The following is a 26,201-nucleotide window of genomic DNA, read 5'->3' on the forward strand; positions in this document are numbered from 1 at the left end:
CTGGCTTTTGTCAACTGAGCAAACTGGAATCTCTTTGATCTGGCAGAGGGAGGAGAGAAAAGTCAGGTGTTTATTCCCTATCACATTTCTTTTTCGTTTGTTTGTTGTTAATCCTCACCCAAGGATATTTTTCCAATAATTTTTAGGGAGAGTGGAAGAGAGAGGGAAAGACAGAGTGAAATATTGATGTGAGAGAAACACATCGATTGGTTGCCTCCTGCATGAATCCTGACCAGGGCTGGGGCCTGGGAGGAGCCTGTAACCACGGTAAGTGACCGGAATCAAACTGGGACCCTTTGGTCTGCAGGCCTACTCTCTATCCACTGAGCCAAACTGGCTAGGGCCCTATCTAAAAAAATCCTATATAATAAAAGGCTAATATGCAAATTGTCCCTCAGGGATTCGACTGGCCGGGAGTTCGACTGCTCGCTATGATGTGCGGTGACCACCAGGGGGCAGTGCAGAATGAAGGAAGGCCCGGCTGGCAGCTGACAACCAGGGGAAGGAAGGCCCCGATAGGCACTGATTGCCGGCCAGGCCTAGGGACCCTACCTGTGCACAAATTTCGTGCACCGGTCCTCTAGTAATATTAATAAAAAAAATAAAATTCTGTAATGTATACTGCAATTGGAAAACTCTTTATTATATATAAAACATATGTCCAGTTGAAATTAAAGAGTTCAGGAATTTGAAAAATTCATAAATCAAGACCAAAAAAAGACAGATTGCAGATCATGAAAGATATGTTTTAAGCTATGTGGCAAATGATGCTATTAACAATGATAACCATATTTAATTACATACAATTTTAAAGCATCTATACAATTACCATCAAAGTTAAAAGCTGGAGAAAACCTAAGCAAACATGACAAAGGGTTTATATCTCAGTTCACTAAAAGCCTATTTAAACACATAAAACCATTTTCTAGGCTCCAAAAGACCAAGAGCCAGTCCTCACAAGCATATGTCATTGGCAAAATGTTCTGTTTAACTTGTTGAAGAACGTAAATTAAAGTATTAAAGATATTATTTTGTAGGTGTTAAATTTGAGAAAAATACCCAATGTGATTAACAAGACTGCAGGAAAATATGGCAATTATAAGATACCACATATGGCTATCCAAGAGTCATAAAAATACTTGCAGTCTTTGACTTGGTTATCCCACTTCTAGGAATCTATGCCAAAGAAATGGTCCTAAGTATGAGAAAACTTACAAGATATTATCTGAAAGTTTACAAATGTACACCTGTCCTATAGGGAACAATTAAAATACAACTTGATGGAGTACTAGTTAGCCATCACTCAGTCAGTGCTAAGTTCTGCCACTGATGGAGGAAAGGACCCCAAAATGAAATCAAAATACAATTAGTAATAACATTGATAAGCACCATTGTCACAGCACTCATCATATGACAAGCACTGCTCTAAGGATTTTACACATAAAGATCAGCAAAGGAGAATGCAACAGGGGATGGGCTAGCTCCAGGAGAGCTTTAAAGGATGAGTAAAATGTTCTTAAGACACAGAAGTGTGACAGGTCTTGGGTTTTAGGGTGAGAGAGGCTAAGTATTGTAGACAATACAGAGATGAGGACAAGCACAGCACATTTGGAGAACTACAAGTGGTGCCATTGCACAAAAGCTGTGGTGGGAGCAATGTGGTTAATTACTAGGCAATGGCCAGATCAGAGGGCCATGAGTATCAAGTATGGCCTAAGCCAGGGAGTAACACATGAAATTTGCATTTGAGATGTCTTTGACAGCTGTTTGAAGACACACTTGACAACATCAACAACAAAACTAGGCCAGGAAACTTATTGTCAAGATGTAATAGTCCAGACAAGTAGAAGTCTGACACACAACAGTGATAATAGGGGTATGAAGGGAGAGGAGTAAAATCAAATTAGAAGATTTTGATGATTCGCTGGATGTGAGAGGAGAACACAGAGGAGCAGTCAAGAGTGACATCTGAAGGAGTGACGTAGAGGTATGGCGGCTTTAACAGAGCATCTTTTCCTCTCCCGCTGACATTTCAACAAGTTAACCACCTATAATTCAACAAAGAAATCCCTGCTCAACATTAGACGCATGCCTAAGTGACCATACACTGAAACAACTAAAGGTGGGCATCTGGGAATAAGGGGGGAGATGAGAAGGAGGAAAGCCCTGCAGCTGGGAGCTGGTGGCTGGGCTGGGAGAGGGGAGGAAAAGCAGGCAGTAGCAGGCACTTCCTTGGGCCAGGAGGAACAGAGAGCTGCGGGGGGCAGCCCAGCAGGGCCAGCAGCCTGTGTGAGAGAGAACAGTGTCTGAATCAGCAGACACCTGACAGAGCATGTCGGCCAGGGCAGTGGTGTATCAAACAGAAACAACTAGAGAGCCCTGCTGCCACTTGGACTCTCAAAACTCCCCTCCGGCTGCCCTGGGAGTCGGGTCCAGGAGCTATGATCTGTAAACCAAGAGCTGCTGCAGTGGAACCGCTGTTTCCCTCTGTGACTGAGCCCCAGAGGGGTGCTTGGGGCAGCACTGCATGGAGGTCAGAGATCATCATTACAGTGAGGGCAAAACAAACCCCACCCCAAGCAGCATGGCTGTATTGTTTTTTGCTTTTCATTTCAGAGAGGAAGGAGGAGAAAGGGCGGGGGCGGGGGGGGGGGAGGGAGAGGGGAGACATCAACGATGGGGGAGAATCATTGATCAGAGGCCTCCTGCACGCCCCACACTGGGATTTGAGCCCACAACCGGGACATGTACCCTGACCAGGAATTGAACCATGACCTCCTGTTTCACAGCTTCAAGCTCAATCACTGAACCATATCCCGACTGTATTGCTTACGGAAGCCAGGGAGGCTCCAATCTAAGAGAACACAGAGGTAAAAATCTTGTGATTTAGCACCATCTACAGGAAAATAGTATAAAGACTTCTTCAGAGATAAATGAGAAAGCAAAGGACAGCAAATACCATGTAGGACTGCAGTAATGACAATGACCAGAAAGAAAATAAAAAATTCCCAGAAAGCAGGTCAGAACACATGGAAATGTGATATAATCTTGACAGATTTCAAGATTGCAGTTCTGAAAATACTCAATGAAATACGAAAAAATAATGACAGACAATTCAGTTCATTCAGAAATAAGTCAATGAGCAAAATAACTACTTTACCAAAGAGATTAAAACTTCAAAAAAGAACCAATCAGAAATCCTAGAAATGAAGCCCGCAATTAAGGAGATTAAGAGTGAACTACTGAGGCCCATCCTGCGCAGCGGCACTGCTGCTGTCTGTCTCCAGCCGCTCAGCCTGGGGCTACAGGGGCCACAGCGAGCTCGCCTCCTGTGGCCAGGGCAGCCCAGAGCAAGAGACCAGGTGGTCACCCTGCCTCAATTATGAACCTGCTGAAGAAAGAAACCTAAGTGCTGTGAGAAGAGAGGAGATGAGAAAGAGACAGGTGGAAGAGGCACTGGGCAATTTACTAAAATAGTGGGCTTTAGGGTTAATCCCTTCTGGCCATCCCAGTGTAGACTATTTTCCTAAAGAAATGTCAAGTGGAATGCAAGGAAAGAGGAAGAACAACTATTCCTACCATGTATCTCCCTTCACCTTTGTGAAAAGTTCAGCTCATGCACAATAATATTTTTAGACGACAACACTATTTGTCAGTCTAATCTCAGAATCGCCCTGCAAAGTGCAGCATTAGCAATATATTAGCACATAACACATAGGTCCAGCCCTGGCAGAGGGGCTCAGATGGACAATGGGCGCAGTCAGACAGGATGAAGAACCTATCCACCCAGTGGAGAGAGGATATGGAGCAGTGAGTGCTCCCCAACACTTGGGGTCAGGACAGGATTTTGGGTAAGTGCCCCATCGGAGATCATGTTGACTCTGACACCCCTAGAGGACTTGAAAGCAGGCCACCATCTACCGGTGTGACACAGCTGCAGTGGGAGCAGCTGCGGACCCGGCCTCCAGGGGCCAGATGCCTGAGCTGGACTCCCTGAGCCGCCACCCAGCGATCCAGCGAGAGATCCAGCAAGAGATCCAGCGACAGATCCACAGATGGTGCAGCCACCATGCCCAGCTGCTACCACTGCTGGGAGTAAGAGGAGAGGTCAGATGCTGCAGGACTGCTTTGCAATGAGCATACTTATTCTCGCTATGATCCCCCCCAACCCCATTCAGAGCCACTTTGAGCCAAGGGCAGCAGTGAGAGCGGGGGGGGGGGGGGAGGAGGGAGATGGGGGGGACCACCGGGACCACAGGGACCACGGGAACAACACAGCCAGCAGCTGCAGGGGCGGAGCAGAGGCCCAGGATCTTGAAAGCAGTGGGGACGGAGCTAGTAAGAGTTCCCCATTTGCAAATGTGCTAACTGCAACAGCAGCAGAACAGACAATGGTTGGTCTTCAGGAGACTGGTGAGTGTCCAGTTCCCCACTGAGCGCTGATGTTACAGCCGCATGTCTGCTATCTTGGAAGCGGCGATGTGGGGTTGAAACCCAGAAGTAGAGGGGACCTGCCAAGAAGGCAGTCACCCAAGGGAACAGAGGAGGGTACCCACCAGATTTTGGTCCCAGTTAAAGAAGAAAACTGGGAACCAATACTCTCTCATTGAGAGACAGTAGGCAGTCTGTGTGCTTCCTTGCAGGCCCATGTGACCACGCCCATGTTGGGGGTGGCACAAACCCCACTTGAATCAAGTAGTAATTGGGGGGGGGGGCATTTGGAACAGAGGGAAGCGGTGAGCACCAGCCCTCTGTCACAGGAGTTACAGACCTGTGAGGTCCTGTGACATATGAGACCCTATGAAGGGATAAAGCTCGAGTGGAAGAGCTACTCCCTAGTTCATTCTGAGAGGGCATGTCATCCTCCCAGAGGCCATATGTGCTAAGGACGAGTCAAGTAGGGGGAACCCTACTACACGGACAGCTGTGACTGTCCATTTGAGTACAGATGAACTGTGGTTCGATTCAGATACTGGGCAGAGTAGCCCTTTGGCCATTAGAAGGACAGCTGGGCTATCTTTGTGGCACTAGCAACAGTGGCTAGTAGGCCATCATCCCATGTGGGGACAGGAAATGTGAACTCCACCAAGGGGTGGAACCTACAACTTTTGCTATTAGGGCCCCACATATGAGTACTGGTCATAGCATGTTACAGTTTGTATTAATATTGTGAACTCTGTGTTTCGGGAGCTGGCAAGTAGGCAGAGTGCCCCTAGAAGGCCATCCAGTGTAAGAGGTACAGTATGGGAACACTGTCAGAGTACCCCGGATGCTCAAGGCCAAGTGGAGTGTAGAGGCCTTGTTTAGAATACGCCGGATGTCCAAGGCCACGTTGAGCGTGGAAATCTTAATCAGAACGTTCATGGCTAAGATGCTATATGCAGGTGCAAGGACGCAGCAATCCAGACTGCGCAGACGTGCCCTTCTCTAACCCAAATGATTGAGGCCACTATTTGGAAAGAAGCCTCTTTTGTCTAAGTGGTATTAAAGTACGGTGCTGACCAGCCAGTTATCGAGCTCACATGCGGCTACTATGAGAGGCTGTGGGTCCAGAGGCAGTGTGCGGCTGCTCAGATAATAGCTCCTATGTTGGAGGCTGCTACTATGTAGGAAAGATGTATCTCCGTTACCTAGCCAGAGTGTGGCTACCTACTGTATGGGACTGTTTTGAAAGACTGTGTTTTTTTTAGTAGCTTCTTGAAAGCAATGGCTACATGGCTACTAGCTTCTACAATAAAGACTTTCTTATACAGCACCCACTCCTCCAAAAGAGTAAACTACTGAGTATAGAAAATAGGACCAAGGAGATAGAGGAAAGAACTAGTGATATCAAAGATAGGAACCAATATATGACACAGAAGGAAGAGACAATTAAGAAAAATGAAAGCGCTCTACGAGACCTATTTGACTCCATCAGGAAAAGGCAATATAAGAATTGTAGATATTCCAGAGGAGGAAGAGAGGGAGCATGGAATAGAGTCTATTAAAACGAATGGTGGATTAGAACTTCCCAAATCTATGGAAAGAACTAGACCCTCGAATCCAAGAAGAAAACAGAACACCTAGTTACCTCAATCCAAAGAGGCCCTTTTCAAGGCACTTGGTATCAAAACTGTCAAAAATTAATGACAAAGAAAAAATTCTCAAAGCAGCCAGGGAAAAGAAGAAAGTGACCTACAAAGGAAAACCCATCAGAATCTCATCCGACTTCTTAGCAGAAACTCTACAAGCCAGAAGAGCGTGGAACCAAATATTCAAATGCCTGAAAGAGAGAAATTAACAGCCACAAATAATATATCCAGCAAAATTATTCTTTAAATATGAATGAGAAATATAGATATTCTTGAGAGATTTTATCACCATGAAACCTCCACTGCAGGAAATACTCAAGGGAGATATTCCACCTGAAATAAAGAACATAAGGTCACAACACTACAAGTAAGATCACCAAGAAACTTAGAGCAAACAGGGATAATTTGTGACAATAAAAACATCCATTTATGATTAAAACAATCAATAAACTAGGAATAGAAGGCAAGTACCTCAACATAATAAAGAGCATATATGATAAACTCTCCACTAATATCATACTCAATGGTGAAAAACTGAAAGCTTTTCCTCTAAGATCAGGAACAAGACAAGGATGCCCACTCTCACCACTCTTATTCAACAGAATGCTGGAAGACCCAGAGCAATGAGGCAAGAGAAAGAAATAAAAGGCTTCCAAATTGGGAAAGAAGAAGGCAAAGTGTCCCTTTTTGCAGATGACATCATTCTGAATATAGAAAACCCTAAAGACTCCACTGAAAAACTATTAGAAACAATAAACAAATACAGTCAAGGTGCAGGATACAAAATCAATGTGCAAAAATCCATTGCCTTCCTGTACACTAACAACAAAACTTCAAAAAAAGAAATAAAAAAAACAATTCCTTTTGCAATTGCAACCAAAAAAAAAAAAATACCTAGGAATAAACTTAACAAAGAACACAATTGACCTATATGCTTAAAATTACAAAACATTATTAAAAGAAATTGGAAAAGTCACAGCAAAATGGAAAAAATATCCTATGTTCATGGATTGGAAGAATCAACATAATTAAAATGGCCATATTGCCCAAAGCAATGTACATATTTAATGCAATCCCCATCAAAATTCCAATGTCATTTTTTAAAGAAACAGAACAAGAAATAATCAGATTTGCATGGAACCACTAAAGAACCAGAAAAGCCAAAGCAATCACGAGAAAAAAGGAACGGAACTGGAGGTATTATACTACAGAGCTACAATAATCAAAACAGCATGGCATAGGCAGAGAAACAGATATACTTACTGATCAATGGAACAGAAGAGAGCCCAGCTATAAAACCTCATGTCTATGGACAGATAATTTTTAACAAAGGAACCAGAAATGGTATAAAGCTAGTCTTTTCAATAAATGGTGCTGGGAGAACTGGAAGCCACATGCAAATGAATGAAACTGGATGCAGTTTGTCCCCATGTACAAATGGATCAAAGACCTAAATATAAGATCCAAAACGATGTTACATAGAAGAAAATATAGGTACCAAACTTATGGACTTTGGCAGTAGAGAATATTTTATGAACTTGACCCCAAAGGCAAGAGAAATAAAGGCAAAAATAAATGAATGGGACTATATAAAACTAAAAAGCTTCTGCACAGCAAAAGGAACAACAAAACAAAGAGGCAGCCACCCAGGTCAGAGATGATATTTGCAAACAGTACCTCCGACAAAGGTTTAATTTCCAAAATATATAAAAAACTCGTAAAACTCAACAACAAACAACCAACCCAATCAAAAAGTGGGCAGAGGGCCCTAGCCGGTTTGGTTCAATGGATAAAGCATTGGCCTGTGGACTGAAGAATACTGGGTTCGATTCTAGTCAAGGGCACATGCCTGGGTTGTGGGCTGGATCCCCAGTAAGGGGCATGCAGGAGGCAGCCACTTAATGATTCTCTCTCATCATTGATGTTTCTCTCTCTTCCTCTCTGAAATCAATAAAAATACATTTTTTTAAAAAAGGTAGGCAGAGCCGAAACCGGTTTGGCTCAGCGGATAGAGCGTCGGCCTGCGGACTGAGGGGTCCCGGGTTCGATTCCGGTCAGGGGCATGTACCTTGGTTGCGGGCACATCCCCAGTGGGAGGTGTGCAGGAGGCAGCTGATCGATGTTTCTCTCTCATTGATGTTTCTAGCTCTCTATCCCTCCTCTCCCTTCCTCTCTGTGGAAGATCAATAAAATATATTTAAAAAAATAAATAAATAAAACTTTAAAAAAAAAAAAAAAAAAGGTAGGCAGAGGACCTGACAATACACCTCTCCCAAGAAGACATACGAACAGCCAATAGATATATGAAGAGATGTTCAACCTCACCGGCAATTAGGGAAATGCCAATCAAAACTATAATGAGATACCACCTTATACCTGTAGAGTGGCTATTATCAATAAGACAAGCAATGACATGTATTGGAGAGGCTGTGCAAAAAAGGGGAACCCTCATTCACTGCTGGTGGGACTGTAGACTGGTACAGTCACTATGGAAAGCAGTCTGGTGATTCCTCAAAAAATTAAGAATAGAACTACCATACAACCCAGCAGTCAAACTTTGAATTCATGTAGTCGCAAAGATATAAGCACCCCTATGTTCATTACAGCATTATTCATGGTAGCCAAGACATGGAAACAACCAAAGTGTCCCACAATAGAGGACTGGATAAAGAAGATGCAGTACATATACACAATGGAATACTACTCAGCCATAAGAAAGGATGAAATACCATCATTTGCAGCAACATGGATACACCTTGAGAACATTATGTTAAGTGAAATAATTCAGTCAGGAAAGCTAAAAATTATATTATCTCACTCATATGTGGGATATAAAACTGAAACTCGTGAACACAAACAGCAGTGTGGTGGTTGCCAGAGGGAAGGGGAGGGGGAGAAGGGGGTCCTAATATAAGGTGACAGGAGAAGATGTGACTCTGGGTGGTGGGCATGGAGTGCAATATACAGATCTTGTAACATAGAACCCACACCTGAAACCTGTATGTTCATGTTGACCAATGTCACCCCAGTCAATTTAATAAATAAAAATATTAAGATCATAAAAAAGAGTGCCATCTATATTTCTAGCTTGGGTGACATGGTGAATTGTTGTGCCATCAAAAGAATTGGAGAATAAAGGAGGGGAAGTAATATTTGTGAGTTTTAAATATACTATTAGAGGCACCTATGGGTGGAACATACAGTGGAAATTTCCAATGGGCAACTGGATTATCAAATATTAAAGAAAGATTTTACATGTCATATGTGAATTCATGTTCCCAATCATGTCATATGTGAAATCATGACATTAAAGGTTGAAAGGGGACTGGGCTAACTACATCAATCTACATTCTAAAGAAGAAAAGGCACCTATAAAGGAAACGAGAGAAAAAAAGGGATTTCAGAGAGAAGTGACACAAAAACCGAGGAATAAAAGCTTTTTAAGACAAAAGGCACACCAAACGTCTACAGCATTAAAATCAGCAGCTATTTTAAGTTTTCCAGATTTCCATGTTTACTGGAAGGGGTTTTAAGGAGAGGCAAGGAAAAGTTTATCTGATTTTCTGAATTTAAGATAGAAATGTATACACTGAGGATGAAGAGGAAGTAGATAAAGCACACTGAAGCAGACAATAGCGGCAGACGCAGTCGGGTCCTTAGCAGCAGCAGAAGAGTCACAAGAACACGAGGAGAGTGGGGTCCTCCACAGCATTGTGGCCGCTTTCCCTGGAGCGGGGCAAAGTGAATGAGATGATACCCGATACAGGTACGTTGGGTGGCAGGTAGCAGGTGATCTTGTTTGATGAGCACAAGGCTACTGAAGAAGTTGAGAAGAGTGGCTGAGAACTGGGCTTGAGGAGAGTTTGTCTGGAACAGTTTATCAGGGGAATGGGAGAGGGAGATGTCCTGAGATAAAGGACAGGTTAGAGACATGGCAGGTGCAGTGGAGATTTTAGACCTTAAATTTGTAATGACACAAGTCACCATATTTACATCATTTGAAACTGCTAACCATTTTAGATGACATGGAGACACAGCTAGGGATCTGCTGATGCAAGTGCAGGAGCGTCTGGAGAAAGGGACTATCAGCTACTGCATCTTACATTGAAAAAGAAGGAAGAAAGACGAGGAATGGTCTGCCTAGAAGGAATGGATCAGGACAAGAAAATAGATCCAGAAACATGGAGGCATGGAGCAGACTGAGGTATCTCAGAGGGAAGGAGGGGAGGAGGTGGGAAGAGATTAACCAAAGAATTTATATGCATAACCCACGGACACAGACAATAGTGCAGTGGAGGCCTGGGGGGTGGGTGAGGGAGGGGGAGCAGGGGAGAAGGGGTCAGTGGGGGAAATTAAGGGGACATCTGTAGTACTTTCAAAATAAAGATAAATTTCTTAAAAAGGAAGATAAAGTGACTGTCCTCAAGAGGTCAGCTGAGAGCAAAAATCCAGTAGCAAATAGTATAATAGGTATATGACAATGATGTTAAAAATTTGCACAGCATATTATGGCTGTTTCTTGAGAAAAGAAAGGCTGACTGACATGTTTGAATTCTGTGAAGTATAAAGCAAGGAGACCGCAGAGACATGGTCTCTCACCATGGGAATGATGGCCAAGTTCAATGTACATAAGGGGAGGAGGGAGAGGACAGAAACCACAAACAATGACACTATTATTGAACATTAAAAAAGTTAGGGACTAGCCCTAGCCGGTTTGGCTCAGTGGACAGAGAGTCAGCCTGCAGACTGAAGGGTCCCAGGTTCGATTCCATCAAGGGCACATGCCTGGGTTGCAGGCTCTCCCTTCCTCTCTGAAATCAATAAAAATATATTATATATATATAAAAAAAAGTTAGGAACTAACCAGCCACACAGATTTTTTCTTAAAGTTGTATAATATAGATTTAAAACAATGGATACAAACTCTTCCCTCTCCAGTGTATTTCTCAACTCCCTTAAATCTGAACTGGACTAATGACTTCCTATGATAAACACAAGGTGGGAAAGGCAAAGTTGTTCAAGTTTAAAACTTGGGCTTTAAAAAGCCTGACACTTTCTCTTGCCATGAGGATCCCTAATATTTCAACCAAGTGAACAAGGCAGGGATGGCCTGTTGGGTGAAAGACTACAGGGAGAGGAGCTGCGGGCCCCGGGCAGCAATCAGCTAGCAGAGGCATGAGTGAGCCAAGCCGAAACCAGGGAAACATCCAGCGGAACCCAGAACAAAGTTCTAAAATCCAATCCTATCTAATAAAGAGGTAATATGCAAACTGACCATCACTCCAACACACAAGATGGCCACCCCCATGTGGACACAAGATGGCCACCACAAGATGGCCGGCAGGGGAGGGCAGTTGTGGGTGATCAGGCCTGCAGTGGAGGGCAGTTAGGAGTGACCGGGCCTGCAGGGGAGGGCAGTTGTGGGGAACCAGGCCTGCAAGGGAGGGCATTGGGGGCGACCAGGCCTGCAGGGGAGGGCAGTTGGGGGGGACCAGGCCTGCAGGGGAGGACAGTTAGGGGCGACCAGGCCGGCAGGGGAGGGCAGTTAGGAAAAATTGGGCCAGCAGGGGAGCAGTTAGGTGTTGATCAGGCTGGCAGGGGAGTGGTTAGGGGGTGATCAGGCTGGCAGGGGAGTGGTTAGGGGCAATCAGGCAGGCAGGCAGGGGAGCAGCTGGGAGCCAGCAGTCCTGGATTGTGAGAGGGATGTCCGACTGCCCATTTAGGCCCGATCCCGGGCCTAAACAGGCAATTGGACATTCCTCGAGGGGTCCCAGATTGGAGAGGGTGCAGGCTGGACTGAGGGACAGCCCCTGCCCCCGTGCACGAATTTTGTGCACTGGGCATCTAATTTTAGTAATAAAAAGAATTTTGAAAAAATCAGCATGACTACCTAGTCATACCTTGTATATTTGATTGCCATCTTCTGGTTCTGGACTAGATGGCAATGATAGCTGGATATCATGCAATGATCCACTCCCATCATGCTGTCAGAAGGAAAAGGAAAATAGAGATTAATACATAACTGCGGGCATTCAGTTACCTTAATTCACCCCAGACTAAATTCTAGCATGGCAAAGAACAAATAGAAAACAAGTTGTAGAAATCTCCCTTTCATCTCTACACACTTTTAGAAGGAAATGTGGAAGAGCATGCCTAGCCAGGTGGCTCCATTGTTTGGAGTGTCATCCCATACATCAGGGCACATACCTAGGTTGTGGGTTAGATCCCCGGTCAGGGAGCATATGGGAGGCAGCCAATTGATGTTTCTCTCTCTCTCTCTCTCTCCCCCATTTCCTCTCTCTAAAATCAATTAAAACATATCCTCGGGTGAGTAGTAAAAGGAACAAAAAAATGTTGAAGTGGAAAAAAAAAAGAGCTAGGGCAAGAAAAATTTGTGGAAATAAATAACATATTATACTAGAGGCCCAGTGCATGAAAATTTGTGCACCTGGGGAGGGGCTGGGGTGAGTCCCTCAGCCTGGCCTGCCACTTTCTCACAGTCTGGCCTCCCTCTGAGGGAGGTGCCCAGGCAGGCTGATCTGGGGATGGCGCTGGCTGGCAAGCGGCGGCTCCACCCCCGCCTCCTGCATCGCCCCTCCACCACTGTTCCCTCCCTCTGCCCGCTGGCACGCGCCTTGGCTGGCCTGGCGCCACCTGCTTGCTAGTCCCACCCCCCGCCAACTGGTCATTCCGCTGTTCGGTCGATTTGCATATTACACTTTTATTATATAAGATGAGTAGGCGAAGCAAAATACCACTGAAACTTTTAGAATGGGAAAAGAAATATGACAAATTTTCTAAAGAATTTTAAAATTCTCTCACCTATGAAAAACGTAAACTAAAAGTCAAATTAAATCTGCTTTGGTTTAGCTGTGGTGTTTGGGGGTATAAACGAGACAGAAACAGTAATATTAAGTAACTCAGCAAGGACTGACCATAAAAACCATTTGATTAAAAATACTAGATACATGAGTATATATTTTGCATCTTCTATAAAGTCTTAGAACAGGCACAACTAACTAATGGTGTTAGAAATCAGAAAACAGAGATTGACTCAGGGGGAAGAGGTCACTGGCTGGGAAGGAGCACTGCGGAACCACCAGTGTGATGGGAACCACATGCAGGGGCGGGGGCATGGTCACGTGCTATGCAGAGCCCCAGCTGTAGACCTAAGATTGGTACAAGTGAAGCAGTACTGGACGTATGCTATACCTCAATTTTTAAAATTTGAAAAAATTTAATTTTTTGTCCTTAAACACAATAAAGAAAATGACAGGATAATATTTAAGTCCCTTGCCAAAATGGTTTGGAACAACCAGCTAAGAAATGCATGTTCAATAATTCACAGACAACCTCAAGAACGATGAGCCAGTGAAGAACACACCTGGGACACGGGGAGAAGCTGAGCCCCTCACCGAGGCAGGAAAACTGTGGGTTGGCGCCGTGTTTGTTCAGATGGTACCTAGCTGCCTTGGGAAACCCAGGGATTTGACAGTCTTCAAGGAGCAATATGATCACAATCTTTCTCAGACATATCTGTCCTAAAGGAAATCCCCCAGACCATGGAAACGTCTGGCATTGAAACAAGAGTGCCAAACAGGATACATAAGCATGTAGGTCATTTTCCTCTTTATTTATTGTGCTGTACATCTACTAAATCAGAAGCTAAAGGGATGGGCCAAGGAATGTGTATATAGAAAAGTTCAATTGGTAATACTGATTGATAGTGAAAAAATAAGCATTTGCCAAATTCCCAGCATAAATGACATTTATTGGTGGTATCATAGGAACATCCAGAATTTGACTTGAAAGGGGAGGCAATGGCCTAATGAATAACAAATATTCTCAGAACAACACCTTAAAAAAATGTTTTTCTGTGTGTTTTTTTAAAAAGAAAAATTTTACAAGACTCATGTCAGTAAAAAGTTCAGCTCTGCTGTAAATGCCTTGACATATAAAACCAGGGCCAGGCCTATATACAAGTATATATTTGAGAAAAGAGGGACTTTAAAATTTGACTTAATTTCAAACATTGATAGTATCTTTCTGCCCATGCAAAGCAGGAACCTCAAGAATGAGAGACACACAAGCACACACCATTTTGCCTTGAGCATGTGTGTAGCTGTGGGAACTATGCAGTAGACCAGGATATATGAACATCAGCTTTCAGGGGGAAGGAAAATCCGGAGTCCAGGGACTCAGATACCACCAGGGAGGTTGCGAAGTACCAGGAGCTCAGGAAAGCGACTCCAGAAAGTTGTACCTGAGTTTCTAGGTTCTCCCCTGAGCAGCACTTCTGAGATCTGATTCTAAACATCAGATCAAAGACTGAGCAATAAACTAAGACCACTGCGCAGGAGCCAAACTAGCCTCTGCAAGGTGTACACTCAGAACATAGCTGAAGAGTATGGCAGAGGCTTTGAAAACAGAACTGATGTTAAAACCACAATCCCAAAGTGGCTAGGTGGAACTTGTAGCCTCAACCCAAGCAAACTGTTTGCCTGCTATAAAAAAATAAAAATCAATATTCTCCAGAGCATTTAAACAAGATGAAGAACCAAAATTACTCAACCTACAAACAAGGAAAAGACAGTCAACAGACATCAATGCCAAAATAACATAGATGTTGGGATTAATTGAAAGAGATTTTAATAGAACTATTATAAAAATTCTCCAAAAGTAGGGTGAACTCTTGAAGGGAATTGAAAGAGAAGGTCTCAGCAAAGAAATAACACAAAGTGAAAACAAATGGAAAATTTAGAACTGAAAAGATTTAATAACCAAAAACTTAAAATACATGAGATGGATTAAGTACCACCATTAGCGATGACGGAGTGAACTTAAAGGCAGATCAACAGAAATCATCCAACCTGAACAACGAAAAGATAAAAAGATTGGCAAAACAAACAAACAAGCAAAAGAACCCCACAAACAACCCCCCCCCAAAATAGAGCCTACTAAGAAAAATATATTTGAAAAAATAATGGTTAAACAAACCTCAAATTTGGTGAAAGACATGAATCTTCACATTTGAGAAGCTCAATTTAAGAGAATAGAACATAGACAAAGTGTGCTCTCTGAACATAAAGGAATTTACCTAGAAATCAGTAACAGAAGGATACTATTCAAACACTTGGAGAGTAAACAGAAACTTCTAAATCATGCCTGAGTCAAAAGAAGAAGTCTGGGGGTAAAAAGTACTTGGAATTTAAGGAAAATGAAGACACTACATACCAAAATTTGTGGAATGCAACTAAAGCAGTGCACAGAGAGAAAATTATTGTATGAGATTGTTTATATTAAAAGAAAGGTGTTAACTCAAAACTGGAGCAAAATAAGCCCAGTATAAGCAGAAAATAATAAAGAGCAGAAGTTAATTAAAATGAAAATCAACAAATAGAAATCAATAAACCAAAAACAGGTTCTTTGACAACTGCAAAGCCTCTAGCAAAACTGACAAAGAGCAAAAGACAGAAAGCACAAATCAGACCCTTGCAGGGACACAGAAGACAGAAATCAGGATATGGAAGCAGAAATATCATTATTGAGGGAGAAAAAAAAATGGCGGCGGAATAGACAGACGTGTTCCGAGCCTTGTCCCGGAGCAGAAAGAAAGAACAGCTGAGGGTCCCACTAGGAGTGTTTGTTGGCAAGTTGGGGGACAGCTGAACTCCAGAAGAAGGTGGGAGACTGCTAGACGGGGTTCCCCTGACCTGGCAGCCCCCACTGCGGCTGGGTCCCCTCCCGGAGCTGCGGGCTTGGACGCGGAGTCTCCGCCATCTGGAACCGGAAAGTGGAGCTTATCGGAAGCCTGAGAATCCACAACTGCGGCACCCACAGAACAGCTGCGAGCCCCAGAACAACGCTCCCCAATTGGCGCAAACACACGGGTTCAGAGGAGCTCTACACTCCACCACGGAAAGGTCAGATTTCGCCTAGGATAAGGTGAGGTCTCTGGTCCCAGCGCGAGAGAGGAACGCGTGTTTTGCGGGAGCTGGAGGACCAGGGAAGTCTGTGCCTAGAAAAATCCGTGGCTGTTGGAGCTGGCGTGATCTGTGAATGTGGAAGGGGGTCCTCAGAGCTGCTAACAGAAGGGCTCTCTAAAAAGCAACCCATTTTGATCTGAAGTGCAGGGACACCCTAAGAATTTCAGGAGTGTGCTAGACTTACGCGCAGCCATGGAGTGCGCACACTTGGGCTTTTTCCTCTTCAAATCCTTGCTTCTCATTACTAAGCCCAATACATAGGATCACCCAGTTGGGGACACCCTGGGAGACTGCAGGGGAAAGTTGTTTTTCTGGAACCTGGGGATTGGAGCGGGGAGAGACCATCGGAGAGCCAGCTCTGAGGCAGCCCACTCCCACAAACCGGTAGTGAGTGCCACAGGGAAAGAAGGCTCTAACACTCCCTAGAGAGGCCATAGATAAACCCGGAAGTCAATCCAGAAACACTGCCACCCAGGGGCTGAATCACAATTTGACTCTTGTGTAATCAAAAATAAAGGAATACGAATTAAGACACACCGCCTGCTTAAAATCAGGACTGGCTTACATCACTGAAGAGCAGTGGAACGCAGAGAACTGCAATACTGTCCGGACTGAGAAACAGGCGTGCCAAACAGAACAACAGAGGAAGTGAATGACCTTCACTACTCCACATTTTATTTTTATTTTTTATTTTTTTATTTTCATTTTTTGCATCTTTTACTTAAGAAACTAATTTTTTTCTTTTTTCCTCACTTGATTTTACCTTTTTAATTTTTACATTTTTATTTTCAATCCGTATTATTACTACTGCTATTTTATCTTTTTTTTTTTTAAGTGTCATTTTATTTTCTCTTCATTTTGTTTTGGGATTAATGTTCTACATTCTATTTTTATCTTTCCTTTAGCATCATTTTACTCTATCTCAACACTACCTTTATGCCATCACTCTCTTCCTCACTTTTCCCTTTTCGGTGTCCTGTTTATCTTACCCCTTTCCTGCTTTAGATTTTCCCTATTCTTTCTGTTTACCCCCTGTTAAAATTTCACCCTACTTATATATCTAATCCCCAATCCCCTGCTCCAAGTCCATACACACCTCTCTCTTCGCTGTCTTAACTATCCAAAAAATTGTTTTTCTCTCTGTCCTTTTGTTGTTGTTCGCTTGAATGTAGATTATATCGAATTTTCATGCTTTTTTGTGAGATTGTTTTGCTTATTCTTCTTTTGCTTATTTTTTTGTTTGTTTAGTGCTTCTGTTTTCCCTTGCCTCACTCAATATTAGTTGGTGTTGTAGTTTGTATTAATCCCCAGGTACTTGTTGCTGGCATTTGCTGGAATAAGTGATTGTTCTATAGGAGTTTTATCCCCAATATATATAGTCTGTTTCCCTTTCTCTCTTAGTCTCTTTCTTGTCTCTCTTACTTTTTTTTTTCTTCTTTTTTTCCCTTTTCCCAATTTCATTTTGACACTCCTTTTTTCTTCTTCTTCTTTCTTTCTTTTTCCTCTTCTTCTTTCTCTCCTATCCCCTAATTTGCCTTTCTCTGGTGGTCACCTTTATTGGAGGTTATTAATATCGTGAATACATTTCTGTTCAGTGCCTTGTGTGTTGTACCTGGTAGTGCTGTATTTTGTGCCTTTAAATCAACGCAGGAGAGAGAGAACTACATAACCAGACACCCAGAGAAGAGAGACCATGGGGAGACAAAGACACAGCCCACATATGAAAGAAAAGCAGGCATCACCAGAAAAGGAAGTAAACGAAATGGAGGCAAGCAACCTTCCAGAAAAAATTCAGAGAAATGGTCATAAGGTGGCTGAAAAGAATGGGAGACAAATTCGACAATATGAGCAAGAACCAAGAGGAAATGAAGAAGAACCAAGAAGAAATGAAAAATGACATCGCTGCTGTAAAGAACTCAATAGAAAGCATCAAGAGTAGACTAGAAGAAGCAGAGGACCGCATCAGTGAGCTAGAAGACAAGATGGGAAAAAATACCCAAGTAGAGCAACTTCTAGAAAAAAAAAATTAGAAGGCAGGAGGAGAGCCTAAGGGAACTTTGGGACAACACGAAACAAAACAACATCCGCATAATAGGGGTTCCAGAAGGAAAGGCAGCTGAGCAAGGAATAGAAAACCTCTTTGAAGAAATAATGACAGAAAATTTCCTTGATATAGAGAAGAAAAACCCACACAAATCCAAGAAGCTCACAGAGTCCCAAGCAAAATGAACCCCAAAAGACCGACGCCAAGGCACATTATAATTAAATTGGCAAACACCAACGACAAAGTAAGAATCTTAAAAGCGTCAAGAGAGAGACAGAAAGTTACATAGAAAGGAACCCCCATCAGACTAGCAACTGATTTCTCAACAGAAACTCATCAGGCCAGAAGGGAATGGAATGAAATATACAAAGTCATGCAAAGGAAGGGTCTGAATCCAAGAATATTGTACCCAGCAAGGCTGTCAATCAAAATTGAAGGTGAAATCAGGAGCTTCACAGACAAAAAAGGACTAAGGGAATTTATTACCACCAAACCAGCAATGCAAGAAATGCTGAAGGGTCTGCTGTAAAAAAAAAAAAAAAAAAAAGAAATAGGAAGCGAAGAAGGAACACAGGTGTAAAGAATAGGAATGGCAACAAATAAGTACCTATCAATAATAACTTTAAATGTAAATGGATTAAATGCCCCAATCAAAAGACATAGAGTAATGGATTGGATAAGAAAACATGACCCATATATCTGTTGTCTACAAGAAACCCACCTCAGAAAAAAAGACGCACACAGACTGAGGGTGAAGGGATGGAAAAAGGTTTTCCAGGCAAATGGAACTGAAAAAAAAGCTGTGGTAGCAATACTTATATCTGACAAATTAGATCTCAAACTGAAGGACATAACAAGAGATAAGGAAGGCCACTTCATAATACTAAAGGGAGCAATCCAACAAGAAGAAATAACTCTGGTAAACATATATGCACCCAATACAGGAGCACCCAAATACATAAAAAAACTCCTGGAGGATATCAAGGGAGAGATTGACAGCAATACAATCATAGTAGGAGACTTTAATACCCCACTATCACCATTGAACAAATCCTCTAAACAAAAAATCAGCAAAGAAACATCAATCCTAAATGACTCACTAGACCAGATGGAATTAATTGACATCTTCAGAACATTTCACCCCAAAGCCACAGAATATACATTCTTCTCAAGTGCACATGGGTCATTCTCAAAGACAGACCATATGTTGGGAATAGGCAAAGTCTCTTCAAATTCAAGAAGATAGAAATCATATCAAGCATCTTCTCAGACCACAGTGGCATAAAACTGGAAATCAACTACAATAAAAACAACCCAAAGAAATCAAACACATGGAGGCTAAACAGCATGCTATTAAACCATGACTGGGTTACCAGAGAGATCAAAGAAGAAATAAAAAACATCATGGCAACAAATGACAATGAAAACACTACAATCCAAAATCTATGGGACACAGCGAAAGCAGTCTTGAGAGGGAAGTTCATAGCTCTACAAGCCTACTGCAAAAAACAAGAAACAGGGGTAATAAATTACCTAACCCAACAACTTAAAGAGTTAGAAAAAGAGCAACAAGAAAAGCCCAGTGTAAGCAGAAGGAAGGAAATAATAAAGATCAGAGCAGAGATAAACGACATAGAGACCAAAGAAACAATACAAAAGATCAACAAAACCAAGAGCTGGTTCTTTAAAAGGATAAACAAGATTGATGAACCTCTAGCCAGGCTCACCAAGAAGCAAAGAGAGAGAACCCAAATAAACAAAATCAGAAATGAAAGAGGTGAAATAACAACAGATCCCGCCGAAATACAAAGGATTGTTAAAAAATACTACGAACAACTCTATTCCAACAAACTGGACAACCTGGAGGAAATGGACAGATTCCTAGAAAAATATAACTTTCCAAAACTCAATCAAGAAGAATCTAAACAGCTCAATATGCCAGTAACTATGGAAGAAATTGAAGCAGTCATCAAAGAGCTTCCGGCAAACAAAAGCCCGGGGCCAGACGGCTTCACAGGAGAGTTTTACCAAACATTCAAGGAAGAACTAAAACCTATCCTCCTCAGACTATTCCAAAAAATTCAAGAGGAAGGAACACTTCCAAGCTCTTTCTATGAAGCCAGCATCACCCTAATACCAAAACCAGATAAAGACAACACAATGAAGGAGAATTACAGGCCAATATCCCTCATGAATGTAGATGCCAAAATCCTCAACAAAATTCTAGCAAATCGGATCCAGCAGTACATCAGAAAGATCACACACTATGACCAAGTAGGGTTTATTCCAGGAATGCAAGGATGGTACAATATCCGAAAATCAATAAATGTGATACATCACATAAACAAATTGAAAGATAAAAATCACATGGTCATATCAATTGATGCAGAAAAAGCATTTGACAAAATCCAACACCCTTTCTTGATAAAAACTCTCAACAAGGTGGGAACAGAGGGATCATACCTCAACATAATAAAAGCTATATATGATAAACCCACAGCTAACATCATACTCAATGGGCAAAAACTAAAACCATTTCCCCTAAGAACAGGAACAAAACAGGGATGCCCACTCTCACCACTCCTTTTTGACATAGTACTGGAAGTATTAGCCATTGCAATTAGACAAGAAGAAGAAATAAAAGGCATCCAAATTGGAAAAGAAGAAGTAAAGCTGTCCTTATTTGCAGATGACATGATATTGTACATAAAAAAACCCGAAAGACTCCATCAAAAAACTAAGAGACTTAATAAATGAATTCGGAAATGTAGCAGGATACAAAATTAACGCCAAGAAATCTATGGCATTTCTATACACCAACAGTGAACTTACAGAAAGAGAGACTAAAAAAGCAATTCCATTTACCATTGCACCAAAAAAATTAAGATACTTAGGAATAAACCTAACAAAGGAGGTAAAAGACCTATATGCGGAAAACTGCAGGACACTGAATAAAGAGATAGAGGAAGATGTAAACAGATGGAAGAACATACCATGTTCATGGATTGGTAGAATCAACATCATCAAAATGTCCATACTACCCAAAGCAATCTATAGATTCAATGCACTCCCCATTAAAATACCAACAGCATATTTCACAGACCTAGAAAGAACTCTCCAAAAATTCATCTGGAATAAAAAAAGACCCCAAATAGCCACAGCAATACTGAGAAAGAAGAATAAAGTAGGAGGGATCTCAATACCAGATTTCAAGCTGTATTACAAAGCCACTGTCCTCAAAACAGCCTGGTACTGGCACAAGAACAGACATATAGATCAATGGAATAGAATAGAGAATCCAGATATCGACCCAAACCAATATGCGCAATTAATATTTGACAAAGGAGGCATGAGCATACAATGGAGTCAAGACAGTCTCTTCAATAAATGGTGTTGGGAAAATTGGACAGATACATGCAAAAAAATGAAACTAGATCACCAACTTACACCATACACAAAAATAAACTCAAAATGGATACAGGACTTAAATATAAGACGGGAAACCATAAAAATACTAGAGGAATCCACAGGCAGCAAAATCTCAGACATATGCCAAAAGAACTTTTTCAGTGATACTGCCCCTAGGGCAATGGAAGCCAAACAGAAAATAAACAAATGGGACTATATCAAAATAAAAAGCTTTTGCACAGCAAAAGAAACCATCAACAAAACAACAAGAAACCCCACTGTATGGGAGAACATATTTGCAAATGGTATCACTGATAAAGGTTTAATTTCCAACATCTACAGGCAGCTTATACAACTTAATAAAAGGAAGATAAAGGACCCAATAAAAAAATGGGCAACGGACCTAAATAGAATCTTTACGAAGAAGACAGAAGGAAGGCCAAGAGACACATGAAAACATGCTCAAAGTCACTAATTATCCGAGAGATGCAAATCAAAACAACAATGCGATACCATCTCACACCTGTCAGAATGGCTATCATCAACAAATCAACAAACGACAAGTGTTGGCGAGGATGCGGGGAAAAAGGAACCCTCGTGCACTGCTGGTGGGAATGCAGACTGGTGCAGCCACTGTGGAGAACAGTATGGAGTTTCCTCAAAAAACTGAAAATGGAAATCCCATTTGACCCAGTAATCCCACTCCTAGGAATATATCCTAAGAAACCAGAAACACCGATCAGAAAGGATATATGCACCCCTATGTTCATAGCAGCACAATTTACAATAGCTAAGATTTGGAAACAGCCTAGGTGCCCATCAGCAGATGACTGGATCAGAAAACTATGGTACATCTACACAATGGAATACTATGCTGCCATAAAAAAAGAAGGAATTACTACCATTTGTAGGCACTTGGATGGAATTAGAGAACATTATGCTAAGTGAAATAAGCCAGTCAATGAAAGAAAAATACCACATGATCCCACTCATTTGGGGGATAATGAAAAACATTATAAACTGATGAACAAAAAGATAGATACAGAGGCAGTAAAGCATCAAACAGACTGTCAAATTACAGCGGTAAGGTTAGGGAGAGGTGGGGGAAATAAGAGATCAACTGAAGGACTTGTATGCATGCATATAAGAGTAACCAACGGATGCAAAACATTGGGGGGTGAGGGCATGTATGGGAGTGGGGTGGGGGTGGGGGGCAATGGTAAGATATGTACACATATAATACCTTAATAAAAATTTGAAAAAAAAAAAAGACATATCAAAATATTAAAAAAAAATAAAAAAAAGAAGTATCATTATTGATGTCACGGGCATTAAAAGCTAGTAAGGCAATAATACTCTGAGTGACTAAGCACACAAATTTGACAACTTATATGAAATGAAGAAATTACTCAAAAACCACAAACTAAACTCATCCAAAATGAAACAGTTTGAGTATATCTATGATTATTAGTGAAATGAATTCCTAGCTTAAACCTTCTTTAAGAATATTGAAGGCAGATATTTTCCTGGCAAATTCTTCCAAAATTTAAAGAAATAATATCAATTCTATACAATCTTAGAGAAAACAATCAAATTAATTAATTATAAAATTACTGAAATCAATGAATGCAGCCAACATTTTCCTGATAGCAAACAAAGACTGCATAACAAGACTATAGGTCAATATCCCTCATGAACAGAAACACAAAAGTCCTTCACAAATTCAACAATATATAAAAAGGAAAAAGCATGAACAAGCAAGGTTGATGCTGGGAATGTAAAGCTGGTTCAACAGTTGAAAAAGAATGTAATTTACCATTTTAAGAGATAAAAGATCAGTATGATTATCCCAACAAATACAGATAAAGTTTCTGAAAATGATAAAAACTCAGCAGCAAAGCAGGAATCGAAGGGAATTTGCTCAACCTGATGAAGTTCTTCTAAAATAACCTACAGTTAACATCATATTTAACAGTAAAAGATAATGTTTTACCCCTAAAACCAGGAACAAGGCACTCCTAGTCACAACTGCACTGGAGTTTCTACTCACTGCAATAAAGTGAATAAAAAAAAGACAAGTAGGAAAAAAATAAAACCATCTCTAGTCAGACAGTATAATTTTTGTTGTAAAAAATTCCCAAAGTATCTACAATAATACTACTAGAATTAATACATGATTTATGAAAGTCACAAGATATATGGCTAATATACAAAAATCTACTATCGATATGGCAGACTATAACTAAAAATTACAATTTAAAAAAATGACTGCAATAAACCCAAATCCACAAAACAAAAAACAAACAAAACCAAGAAAAATCAAAATCTAAAATTTAAAAATATATATCTAGGTACAAATCTAACAAAATATAGACAAACCCTCTATATTAAAAACAAAAATATCTGACTAAAGAAATCAGAGATGACCTAAGTAAAGGGAGAGACATACTGTTAATGGATTAAAAGACAGTATTGTTGAAATGTCAATTCTCTTCCATATTTGCTACAGATAAGTACCCTCCCAACCAAAATCCTAGAATAATTTTTTTAAGAAATAGAAAAGCCACTTCTTAAACTTATCTAGTAAGGAATAAAAACTAAAATAATCAAGCAATTTTGAAAAGAAAAACAAAATTGGAGTAGTCACATTACTCACCTGCTATCTATATAATAGAGCAGGGGTCCTCAAACTACAGCTCGCGGGCCACATGCAGCCCGCCGAGGACATTTATTCGGCCCGCCGGGTGCCGCTACCTGTCCTGCTTAGCAGCCGACTCATCCCGGGCCCGCAGTGCACATAGAAATTTGTTCATAGTTTTTTTTTTAAACTATAGTCTGGCCCTCCAACGGTCTGAGGGACAGTGAACTTGCCCCCTGTTTAAAAAGTTTGAGGATCCCTATAATAGAGGAATATGCAAATTAGCGCAGACGCCATAACGTCACAACCGGACAGCAGGGACCTGAGTCTGCATGGTGCCGGGCCGAAGCAAGGGACCTCAGGCCGTGCCCCCCGTCTGTGGGGCTTGATGCGGGACCTCAGGATGCACCCCCTGCCCCAGTGCCAGGCTGGGGACCTCAGGCCACACCCCCACCTGGCAGGGCTTGACAGGGGACCTCAGGCCACAACCCTGCCCCAGTGCTGGGTTGGGAGATCTGAGGCTGCACCCTCCGCCTGGTGGGGCTTGATGGGGGACCTTCAAGGCGCACCCCCCGCCACCCCAGCCTGGGCTGGGGGACCTCATGCCGCTCCCCCCACCCAGTGGGGCTTGATGGGGGACCTCAGGCCGTGCCCCTGCCCCAGTGCCGAGCCCGGGGACTGCAGGCTGCGCCACCTGCCCTGGTGCTGGGCCGAGGGACCTCAGGCTGCGCCCCCCGCCCTGGCACTGGGCTGGGGGACCTGAAGGTGCGCTGGGGGACTCGAGTCTGCGCCCTGCCCGATGGGGCTTGATGGGGGATCTGAGGCTGCACCCCCTCCTGGAGGGGCTTAACAAGGGTGGGGCCGACTGGGTCTGGGTCTCGCGCAATTTTGAGGTGCTGTGGGTAGGCGGGGACTTGACTCTGGGTCCACTGGTGTGCCCCAAACTCTGACAGGAGGAAGATTTTCATATACATTTTACTTATTTTCTTTCATCTCTAACACTTCTATTATAGAGAAAGGGCAAATAGCAATATTAAAATATTTCCTCTAATCCCCCTTTAATGTGCACGAATTTCGTGCCCTGGACCACTAGTATTATTATAACAAGAGACAAAGACGAAAAGTATTAATAAGGATAAACAAAGACTTTAATTGGTGATCAGGAACAATCCATCAAGATGTACCAATCATAAAAATTTATATACAGTAGTTCCCCCTTATCTGAAGAAATTATGTTCTAAGACTCCCCAGTGGGTACCTAAAACCTGATAGTCCTGAACCCTATATATTCTGTTCTTCCCTACACATAACTACCTGTGATAAACTTTACTTTATAAATCATGTACAGTGAAAGCTTAACAACTAGTAATAACATAGAACAATTATAATAATATACTGTAAAAAATTATGCAAATGTGGTTTCTCCCTCAAAATATCTAGAATTTTCCATTTAATATTTTTGGACCGCAATTGACCACAGGTAACTTAAACTGAAAAAAGTGAAACCACAGATAAGGGAGCATTACTGCTCTAGTAAAATAGCCTGAAGACACTAAAACAAAAATTCACTGCATTAAAAGGAGAAATGGAAAAATCCATAATTATAGCAGGAAGTTATTCTCAGAAACTCACAGATCAAAGGTAATAATTTAGTAAAGATAAATAAGATATAAGCACAACAATTAAAAAGCTCAATATAATAGACATTCTGCTACTGCAAATACAGAGAGTAGACATTTCATTCAAACACACACCGCACAGTCACAAACACCGACCATACTCTAAGCCAGAAACAGCTAATAAACCACAGCCCATTGGACAGACCAGCCGGCTGCCGATTTTTATTACAGTTCATGGAGTAAGAAAGGTATTTAATTTCTAATGGCTGCATTTTAAATGACTTTATGAATATCTACATAAAAACCTCAGTCATGCCTCTTCCCTGAAAAGGCTAAAGTAGTTACTATGTGGCCCTCTAAGGAAAAGTTTGTTGTTTTTGTTTTCCCTTTTCCCTGCTTTAGAACACAAAAAAATATCAACACATTGCAAACAAT

General features: G+C 41.8%; 1 protein-coding gene across 12 annotated transcripts in view; it reads right to left on the reverse strand.

Moving 5' to 3' along the window:
- Positions 1 to 26,201, reverse strand: part of CCSER2 (coiled-coil serine rich protein 2) — a 232,450-nt gene that overhangs the window by 34,574 nt on the left and 171,675 nt on the right. For 9 of the 12 annotated variants that reach the window (XM_080687687.1, XM_080687684.1, XM_080687679.1 and 6 more), the window contains one exon: positions 11,972 to 12,055. The exons of the other annotated variants lie outside the window; for them this stretch is intronic. In XM_080687687.1, the coding sequence (XP_080543813.1) occupies positions 11,972 to 12,055 (84 nt within the window). The remainder of the gene's footprint in view (positions 1 to 11,971; positions 12,056 to 26,201) is intronic. 12 annotated transcript variants of the gene reach the window in all.

This window comes from Plecotus auritus (genome assembly GCF_963455305.1).
Source record: "Plecotus auritus genome assembly, chromosome: 9".
NCBI classification, from domain to species: domain Eukaryota; kingdom Metazoa; phylum Chordata; class Mammalia; order Chiroptera; family Vespertilionidae; genus Plecotus; species Plecotus auritus.